Source organism: Chelonoidis abingdonii, chromosome 8 (genome assembly GCF_003597395.2).
Source record: "Chelonoidis abingdonii isolate Lonesome George chromosome 8, CheloAbing_2.0, whole genome shotgun sequence".
NCBI lineage: Eukaryota > Metazoa > Chordata > Testudines > Testudinidae > Chelonoidis > Chelonoidis abingdonii.
The window spans coordinates 8,478,623-8,489,132 of NC_133776.1; the positions used below are offsets into that span (position 1 = coordinate 8,478,623).

The 10,510-nt window shown below is 60.6% G+C and overlaps 1 protein-coding gene across 1 annotated transcript in view; it reads left to right on the forward strand.

Annotated features, from left to right (window-relative positions):
* Positions 1–9,285: 9,285 nt before the first annotated feature.
* Positions 9,286–10,510, forward strand: part of THPO (thrombopoietin) — a 9,051-nt gene continuing 7,826 nt past the window's right edge. Inside the window, exon 1 of the mRNA XM_032803889.2 lies at positions 9,286–9,456. Coding sequence (XP_032659780.1) covers positions 9,417–9,456 — 40 coding nt within the window. The 5' untranslated portion in view covers positions 9,286–9,416. The remainder of the gene's footprint in view (positions 9,457–10,510) is intronic.

Consider the following 10,510-nt stretch of genomic DNA (forward strand, 5'->3'; position numbering starts at 1 on the left):
CTGGGAGCCTCAGGTGTAGAGAAGGCAGCAGATGAGGTCACCCACTTAAGAGTCTAGAGCAGCAGGGGACCAAGCCCAGCACCCTGAGGTGCAGCAGCTGAGCAGGGGAGAGATGATGCTGAAAGGGGGGCCTAGCAAGAGCATGAGTCTTGAGAGCTCCAGGAGGGAGGGGCGGGGGAGTACGGAGCAAAGGGCCTGAGATGTAGCCAGGAGGAGGAAGTCACTCAAAGCAGGGTGACAAACACTAGTCCCCAGTACATACCCCTCTGTTGGGCCCAAGTGATCTGCCCACCCATGGTGGCTCAGATCTCAATAGCCGATGCCCCCCAAAGTACCCAGAGCAGCCAAGACACTTTGCAAACCATCCTTCTAGACAGCACTTCACCCACCACTGACCTGCAGCCCCCTCTGAGGGACACCCCAGCAGCAGTTTAATAGCAATCCCGGGCATTGCTTTGGGATAGAAAGGGAGGAACAGTCCCTCTGAAAGGCAGGGGCGATTCCTGGGATCAGCAGGATCTCCCAGAGCTGGAGTTTAGCCAGGACAGGGCGGGTTAAGCCCCCTGATTCTCAGAAAAGGGTCCCAGAATCATATGAGGGGCTGCATGAAGCACTATCTGGGAGTATGAGACAGCTGTAACTCAGCCTGTCCTGCAAACAGCCCTTGCCCCTAGTGGCAAGATTAATGCAGCTCTGGTTGTGGTCTTTTATGTAAATTCCACACACTAATTTGCATATCTTGATTGACTTCCACTTATGGTCAATACACCCTGCTCCAAGCAGTGGCAGGGGCAGGACATGGAGTTGCAAACATGGAGCTTGCAGCTGTAGCTGGGGAGGAGTGCATCTAGGATGAGTGGGGGCTGGGGAGCCAGGATCTATGGGGCATCTGAAGGGCGGGGAGTCTCTCGGGGAGAGGTGGGCACTTGCTGGGATCTATCCCCACCACTACAGGATGGGATGGAGCAGCAAGAGGGGAGAGCCAGAACAGCTGATCCCAGCAGCCAGGTGGAGCAATTCTAGCTCTGCTGGAGGTGTGCCCACCCAGCTGATACACAGGCGGAGCTGGTCAGCCTGCCTCCACCAGGCCTGCAGCCTACACTGCAGCTGGGGCTGGGGTAGAAATAGCAGGTTTAATAGGGGCATCTTATTTCCCATCAGGCCTAGCTTCCTTAAAGAAACAGGCACACTCCAAGTGAGAACCCCCGCTCTGAGTCCTCAGTGCATGGTCTCTGAAAGCCCCTGCTTTTAGGAGTGTGTCCACGCAAGCGCAAACCCTTCTGGTCGTCCCTGCATATGAGAGAGTAATGGCACCTGGCACCCCTGTCCACCTGGGAGACTAGGAAGAAAGAGAAGGCAGGAGACAAGGCCTGCAAGAAAGGGGAGAGACAGCACGAGCCTTCATTCATACCAGGTAGCCCTCCTTCGCCTATTACCAAGGCCACCCAAAGCCCTATGGTATCATAACTTCCCAGCCCCCTCCCCTGCGGCAGCTCTGTTCACCCCGTGCAGGAAGAATCAGCTTCCAGCTAACTGTGGCCTAGATAAAATTACTGTAAGGTGGGTGCATCCCTGGTTGAAACACCGTCCTCAGAGAGTAGCTATCAGTGGTTTGCCGTCAAACTGGGAGGATGTATCTAGTGGGTGCCCAAAAGGGCCCGTCCATTCAACGTTGTCATTAATAACTTGGATCATGGAGTGGAGAGTTTGCTTATAAAATTTGCTGATGACACCAAGCTGGGAGGGGTTGTGAGCACTTTGGAGGACAAGATTAGAATTGAGAATGACCTCAACAAAATCGATCTGAAGTCAAGAAGATGAAATTCAATGAAGACAAGTGCAAAGTACTTTGCTTAGGAAGGAACAATCAAACGCACAGCTACAAAGTGGGGAATAACTGGTTAGGCGATCGGAGGGCTGGCAAGGCTCAGGGGTTAGAGCAGACCACAAATTGAATATGAGTCATCAGTGTGACACATTTGCAAACAAGGCTAAGATCCTTCTGGGGCATATGTAGGACAGGCGTGTCATATGTAAGACACTGAGGCGTGCTCTACTCGGCACTGGGGAGACCTCGGCTGGAGTACTCCGTTCCAGCCACTGCTTTAGGAAAGAGATGGATAAATTGGAGAGAGTCCAGAAGACAGCAACAAAAATGATAAAAGGTTTAGATAAACTGGGCCTGTTTGGGGACCTGACAACAAGCTTCAAATATGTCAGGGGCTGTTATAATGAGGACTGTGTGATCAACTGTTCTCCTTGTCTGCTGGAGGTGGGACAAGCAGGAATGGGCTTAATCTGCAGCAAGGGAGATTTAAGTTAGATATTAGGAAAAACTTTCTACCTCCAGGTAGTTTAGCTCTGGAACTTCCAAGGGAAGTTGTGGAGTCCTTGACATTGGAGGGTATAAAAACAGGTTGGTCAAATACTTGTCCGGGGTGGTCTTCAGGATTTACTTGGTCCTGCCTCAGCACAGAGGACTGGACTTGATGACCTCTTGAGGGCCGGTCCAGCCCTGCATTGCTCTGATTCTGTGATGGTTCAGGACATGGGTTTCACGTCTCATTCAAAAGGCAGCACCTGCAGCCTCACAGCACCCCCAACTGCTGTGCTGGGGCACTGGGGTCAGCACCAACTGCTAAGAGAGAACCCCTGCCTGCTGACCCCCACCTGGCTCCCTGCAGCACAGTGTGCTCCCACGTGCCACACCGGGGCATTGGACTTGAGAGGGGAATGCCCCCTACCCAACTCCCTGCAGCTGGATCCTTTCTCCAGCTCCAAGGAGGCAGTGCCTGGAATGTGCGTGCCCCACTCTCACAGGGCCCAGCACCCAGTTGCTCTCCCCTGGCTCAGAGATGGGGCAGGCTGGGGCTGGTAGATCCGGTGAGATTTTCCCTGTAAGAGCCCAGCGTGAGCTGTCCTCATCCAGCTGAGGCTGCAGCAGGACACCGTGATCTCTGGCCGCCAGTCCCTGTGTCAGGGATACGGGGAGCCAGAGGGACACGCGTCGCTGGACTCTGATCGGGCTGGCAGACAGGCCAAGGGGATGCCTAGGACCAGGACTTGCAGGCAAAGGTGACCCCCCAACTCCCATGGTTTCAGATGAAGCTGCCTGCTGCCGCCTAGTGGCAAGCTAGTGACACTGTTGGGATCGTTTGCCCCTTCTCGGCATGGGATGGATTGTGATTTCATCCACTTCTTCCCTGACGCTGTCCCCAAGGATGATCTCCTTTGGGATCTGGGCTGCTTTTACTCTGAATGCCCCTGTGTTACTCAACACCTCCCGCCCCTGCTAGCCACTGCCTCATGCACAGCCCTGCGGAGGGGTCTCATGTTGGGCACATGCTGATCCAGCCCCACACTGCCTGCATGCAAGGGTTTGGCCCAGACACCCTCCACTGCACACTACGTGGATCTGATATCCCGAGAGCTGGCAATGCTCAGTATAGGCCCTGGGGAAAGGCCTGCGATCGGAGCTGGAGTGTGGTGTCAGCCTTAGAGTTGAGACACTCCGCGGAGTGCAGTTCGCCCCCAATTAAGCTGCTTACGGTGGGTGGTACTGACAATGCAGCTCTTTGCACTGTACAGACGTCCCATTTTGCAGGGATGGCCCTGGAAGCCAGAGAGCTTAGGGACCGTTACTCCTGAAGAGCTGCGAAACACCGGGCTTCCCAAAGCAAATCAACGTGCCAATTGCCCAGGCAGGATCCAGCAAAAAACCTCTCTCAACCCACGCACTCCCCGGCACTAACCCCACCTGCAGCAGCCTGGAGTTCTTGCTTCTGGGGCCAGATGCGAGAAGGGTCACAGACTGGAGACTCCGCATGGTACGTCCCCGTTAGCCTCTCTGCTGAGGCTGTTAAATCAGTCTGGATCTGGTTAAGAGCCCTGTCGCTCGGATCTGGCCCTTGCTGTTGGGATCATGGCCTTTGGGATCCTGCCCTCGAGGGGTGTTCCCAGTGTCAATCGGAACCATACAGCAACCCCCTGCTCCCGGCACTTCACTTTGTCCTTTCGAAGCTCAGTTTCTTCTGAGATACCTCAGCCCTGAATCCCACTGGGAACCTGAGACGGGCGCCCCCAAAGACAGCTACAGTTCAGAAATAACTCCCCTGCTCCACGTGGCCGGCCGTAAATCTCCCAGCGACCCTGTCTCCCCTCTGGCAGTCATTGGGTGACCACCTGTCTGCTCTTTAACTGACCATATGGGCAGGTAGATCTTGGAGAAATGCTTCCTGTCAGTGGAGGAGCAGTTCGTTTTCGACTCACCACTAACGCCTGGTTGTTACAAGGGCCTGGCCACACAGATCCCATTGCAGGCCTGGGGCCTTGAATCATTTGTTCAGGTGCCGAGCTCCTGCTTGGAACTTATACCCACAAAAGCAACACCCCCGCCCCCCATTCCAAGGTATTGAAATGTCCTCGCCTCAAACTTCTTCTGTCACTGTCTGGAAGGAGGTTGTGAGCTCTTTGCTTCTGGGGCCGGATGTGAGAAGGGTCGCAGGCTGGAGACTCTGCATGGTGCGTCCCCGTTAGTCTTGCTGCTGAGCCCAAGGCTTGGGCTGTTAAATCAGTCTGGGTATGGTTAGGAACCCTGGTGCTCGGATCTGTATAGGGGGCCGCTCAGCACACCTTGGGGTGCTGTGTTAGTTATTACTGTGGCTGCTGTTCTGGGGCTAGTTCTAACCATATCCAAATTAATGTAGTTTCCCTAATTAGAAAGGAAAATGTCGCCCCATTTAAAGCATCCGCACTCTGCCCCCTGGGCCGCTCAGTGGATTTGGTCCCAGCAGCAGATTGGCAGCTACCTCTTCGGTCCATGCTTTTTGCTGTGGGGTTATTCCCTGCTGGCAGCCCACGGGCTGGGCAGAGGAATCCCCCATGGGCACGGGCAGTGGCAGTGCCGTACAGGTCCAAGATGGGGTGTGGGAGGGCAGAGGGCGGATTTATGACCCGCTGCTAAATTCCAGTTTTAAAGAGACTCCCCTTTCGGTTTCAAGCAAGAGGACGAGGAAGCCAGTTCAGTGTGGAGGCCATGACCTCCCTGTGGCAGCTGGGTGCCCTTGGAGGCGGGGTCTGAGGCTCTGTGCCCACTTGCTGTTGGCACTATGGAGATACAGAACACAGCCCATTGAGGACTGGGGTGGTATTGCTGTGCCCTGCACAGACCTGGCACTTCTGCTCCTGGCTCAGACTCCCTGATGCCAGGGTGCCTGCAGCCCGTCACGTCCACAGCAGGCAAGGAGGCCAGGTAAAGACGCCCACTGCAGCTCGGCTAATGTTTGGATTGGGCAAGGCCAGGTGTGTGGGAAGCTGGGGGTGTTTGACCCTGGAGCGCTTCACTTGCCTGCCGGCCCATTGCTGCGTCTGCTCAGAACCAGGCCGGAGCTTCTGCTGGCGCATTCTCTGCCCTCCAGATCCCAGGCTGCCCGCCTAGCTCCTCTGCGACTCTCCAGGTGGCACGGCACGCCCTGAGAAGGGAGGGAGGGAGGTCATGGGAGAGGAGCGGTGTTTATTTTGTCTGGTCTGTCTCACATCCAACTGCCCAGGGAGGCTGCACCTCTACTGGGAACAATGGCCCACGTGGCTGGCATGTGAGCATGTGCAGGTGTGTGGTTTGTGTGTGTGCCTGAGCGTGGGCTGGACTAGTCTGAGAGGAAAGGAAGGAGACATCAGCGAACCCAGCCCTGGGCTTCCCAGACGCAGGGCAGCTGGGGGGAAAGAGACGTGAGTCAGTGGTTGGTTGCCAGGATCTTTGCCTGGTAGCGCTGGGTCCCTGCCCCTAGGCGCTTGCCCTGCAAACAGCTTCCTCCTGCAGCCCTGAGCGGAGGAGCCGACATGCAGCTGGGGTGGGTTCTGACGCTGGTCAGAGGGCCATACCCCGAGAAGATGCATTCTAGGAACCCAGAGTCCCCAACCCACAAACGGCCTCCCTGCGCCCAGCTCCCAGGACCAGCTGGCGCTCTGAGCTGCAGGGAGATTTGTGCACGCGGGCAGAGATTTGCAGATCTGTTCCGACTGAGCCCCTCAGGCCCCGGAGTGTGTTGTGCTCTCTGTGGGATGGGCACCCAGCACAATGGGCCCTGACCCCACTTGGGCACCCCCGGTGCCAGCACGAGAGGTGGCCCTGGGCATCTCTGGCAGCATGCCCCATGTGCAGGGAGCTCCGGAGCAGAGGAAGGCTGGGTGCCTGCTCCAAGGGGCGGGGGCAGCATACAGCCGAGAGGGTCAGGGCTGTTGGCACAGCTGCGGGCACTCGTTTTCCTCCCTGGACGGGTCATTACCCGGCAGACAGCTCCCCTGGGGAAGAGGCTGGGGTGCATAGGCATCAGGGCAGCACCCAACTAGACATCCCAGTGTGGATGCAGGCCCTACTATGCTGTGAAGAAGGAGCCTCGCCCCATCCCAAGAGGTACCTGCAACCCTGAGGACGCTGGGGGGCACAGATAGGGCCCTCCTGGGGGATGCTGGGGCGTATCCAGCTTCTGCCCATGCAGAAGCAGCTCTTCACTGGGGTGAATGTGATGGGGGGGTGTCTGCCCCTCCCCATTCCGCGCTGGCATCCTGGCACTCAACAGACAGAACTTCGTGGGGTGGAGGTGGGGTTTACAGGCCCCCCACCTAGGCAGGCGAGCTGAGGGTTCGGAGCTCCAGGCTGGCTGTGTTTCATCCCTTCTCTTACCGAGCAGGGGGCAGCCTGGGCTTTCCACAGTTAAACCAACCCTGAAGGACTTTCATTAACAATTAACATTGAGCAAATAGCTCCAAAGTCACTTCCCTGCAGAACCCCTGCCTGGCTCCTGCAGGTCATCCGGGCTGGGCCCTGCCTGCTGGTCCCTTGCCTGGCTCCTGCAGATCATCCAGGCTGGGCCCTGCCTGCTGGTCCCTTGCCTGGCTCCTGCAGGCCGTCCGGGCTGGGCCCTGCCTGCTGGGCTCCTGCCTGGCTCCAGCAGGTCGTCCGGGCTGGGCCCTGCCTGCTGGTCCCTTGCCTGGCTCCTGCAGGCCGTCCGGGCTGGGCTCTGCCTGCTGGGCCCCTGCCTGGCTCCTGCAGGTCGTCCGGGCTGGGCCCTGCCTGCTGGTCCCTTGCCTGGCTCCTGCAGGCCGTCCGGGCTGGGCTCTGCCTGCTGGGCCCCTGCCTGGCTCCTGCAGGTCGTCCGGGCTGGGCCCTGCCTGCTGGTCCCTTGCCTGGCTCCTGCAGGCCGTCCGGGCTGGGCTCTGCCTGCTGGGCCCCTGCCTGGCTCCTGCAGGTCGTCCGGGCTGGGCCCTGCCTGCTGGTCCCTTGCCTGGCTCCTGCAGGCCGTCCGGGCTGGGCCCTGCCTGCTGGGCTCCTGCCTGGCTCCTGCAGGTCATCCGGGCTGGGCCCTGCCTGCTGGTCCCTTGCCTGGCTCCTGCAGGCCGTCCGGGCTGGGCTCTGCCTGCTGGGCCCCTGCCTGGCTCCTGCAGGTCGTCCGGGCTGGGCCCTGCCTGCTGGTCCCTTGCCTGGCTCCTGCAGGCCGTCTGGGCTGGGCCCTGCCTGCTGGTCCCCTGCCTGGCTCCTGCAGGCCGTCCGGGCTGGGCTCTGCCTGCTGGGCTCCTGCCTGGCTCCTGCGGGTCGTGTCTTCCCTGGGCTGGGCCCTGCCTGGCTCCTGCAGGCCACTGGGGCTGGGCTCCTGCCTGCTGGGCCCCTGCCTGGATCCTGCAGGCTACCCCTTCCCTGGGCTGGGCCCCTACTTGGCTTCCACAGCCACCCCTTCCCTGGGCTCCGCCCGGCTCCCAGGCTGCCCCTTCCCTGGGCCTGGGCCCCTGCCTGGTTCCCACAGCCAACCTTCCCCAGCCTGGGCCCTGTCTGGCTCCTGTAGCCGCCCTGTCCCCGGGACTGGGCTCATGCCCGTCTTCCGCGGCTGCTCCTTTCCTAGGCCTGGGCCCCTGCCCCACAGTTGCCCCTTCCCCAGGCCCTAAGGATTCCACCAGCTGCCCCCTGGACCTGGGGGCTCGGTGCCTGCTCCAGATTCCTCCCCTACCCCTTCCTGACCTGCAGTCTGCTCTGGGCTCCCAGGCCCAGCAGGTCCTGCACCCAAGGCTCACACGTCCCAGCCCTGCCCTAGAGCTGTGTGCCCCCTCCTCACTGCACAGACTACTTGGCTGTTTGCGCCTGGTCTGGGCACAGCATGGGATTTTCCAGCAGCTGCCCGTGGCAGGGAGTCCAGACGGACTGGCTAGTTTGGCTGGGACGTGTCGGTCACATGGTATCAGCTAGGTTCCCTGGCTGGCTGAGCACAGAGCTCTGGCGCCTAGAATCCGATTCCTTCCTGCGAATCTTCTCTGCTCTGCCCTGCGCCCCCACTGGGGCAGACGACTGAGTCCAAGGGTGACCCCAGAGATGCCCAGGGGCCCATGCAGAGGAAAATGCCTGGATGCACTTTGAGGGTGCTCGGGTGCAGGACTATGGGACAGCAGGAGCCGGGTAGGTGATAAAGCCCAGGGATGGGGCTGGGGGTAGCTCTGGGGAGGCTGGATATGGGGCTGCCCATTCTTTGCATTAGTGTGAACCCGGCAGGGCTGGATTGGCTCACATGAACATGAGGGTACGGGTCCCTTAGAGCTTCCAGGGCAGGATGGTGGATGCTGGGGGTCTGGGGCAGGATCATCAGCATCTCTGTGTGTCACTTAGGGGACCTTGCAGGCGTGGGGATGGGATCTGCAGCCCTGAACCCACAGGCAGGACTCCAGTGCCAGGGGTAGTGAAGGGGGTGCTGGGAGCCCTGCTCACTGACTGCACCGTCTCCATTCCAGGTGTCCCGAGAGCAGCCCTTGACCCCTGACCTCCTGGCTGGATCGCTGGGGCTTTCTGGGGGAACCAGCCAGCTGTGCAGCCCAAAGCAGACACCCTTCTGGGCCGCCAGCCGTGGGGAGCCAGCGCCGGGCCCCCAGCTTGCATGCCGTTCACGCTTTGGGGCGCTAAGCTTCCCACAGTCCGTGCAGCAAGAGCCGGTGGGCAGGAGACTCAGACCCAGCGGGAAGTGAGGCTCGCCCGGCTCCTCGCCCGGCTAGTGCAGAGGGAGAGCTGGTGGGGCCGGTTCATGGCACGAGCCGTATCGTGTGCCAGCGGGTGAGCGCAGCGAGGTGGCTGCCTCCGAGCTCCCAGCCCGTGTGCAGGACTCCAGCGCTGCGAGCCAAGGAGGAAGCCGGGGGAAGCAGGAAGCCTTCTCAAGGGCTAACGCTCTGTGACCCAGTGCCTTTCCTCAGAGGTCAGGCAGCACAACAGGAAGCCTTGCTGTGGTCACTCGGCAGCGGGAGCCATGTGGCGTCACTCGGGGGCTCTTCCAGCCCCTGCTCCCCGGTCCGGTCCTCGTGCCCCGCCAAGAGCCTGGGCGAAAGCTGCCCTAAATGGAAGCCGGACGGGAGCTGGACAGCAGCCGCTGGCCCCGGGGAGGAAGATGCAGTGCAGAGACAGCCAGCTTAGCATGGAGTTGAACCGTGAGTGCTGGGCTGGGCCACTCCCCAAGTCTGGGCATGGGGAGCGGGGTGGAGTCTCACACCTGGGCAGGGAGAGACAAAGCTCCAGAGGGGGCAGAACTGGTCCCTGCAGCCCAGTGTCCAGGGCTGTGCCCGTGACTGAGGGGATGAGGCCGCAGCCCTTGCTGTCCTCTCCCCCATGGGGATGTAGGGCTCAGAGCTATTGGCCGGGCCCCTCCCAGACCTGTGACATCAGTGACTGTGCTGGCCCGGGACATCCCAAGTCGCGGAGCACAACCCCCGGGGGCAGGGCTTTAGGTAGCATGCCCCGGGGTGCCACGGACTGCCCTCCAGCCCCCGGCTCACACAGAGCACCCCGTCCCCATGGGCGGATGGGATGGGGCGTCTCTCACTGCTTCCCCCACTCCCAGTCCTTCAGGAAAGGGAATCCCCAACCTGCCCAGCCTTGCCTCAAACAGCCTCAGCACAGGGGGCAGGCCAGGCCCTGCTGGGCTCACATCCTTGTTCCCGTCACACGGACCAGATGTGGGATCAACCTGTCCGGCTGTAGCGGAGACTTTCATTCTTCAGGGCACTGAGGATGGGCGGGTGGGACTGTGGGGGCTGACAAGGACAGGAGGGCAGGGCTGTGCTGATGGGGAGGGAGGGGCAGGGGCCAAGTGGGTCTGGTGGCAGTGAAGGGGTAGTGGCCAGGGAATGACGGGGATGGAGGGGCAGAGCAGGGCTGGTGGGGTGATGGGGACGGAGGGGCAGGGCAGGGATGGATGGGGGTGATGGGGACGAGGGGGAGGGCTGGTGGGAGTGATGGGGATGAGGGGCAGGGCTGATGGCGTGATGGGGACGGAGGGGCAGGACAGGGCTAGGGGGGTGATGGGGACGGAGGAGCAGGACAGGGCTGGTGGGGTGATGGGGATGGAGGGGCAGGGCAGGGATGGACCGGGGGTGATAGGGATGGAGGGGGCAGGGCAGGACTGGTGGGAGTGATGGGGATGGAGGGGGCAGGGCAAGACTGGTGGGTGATGGGGACGGAGGGGCAGGGCAGGGCTGGGGGGGG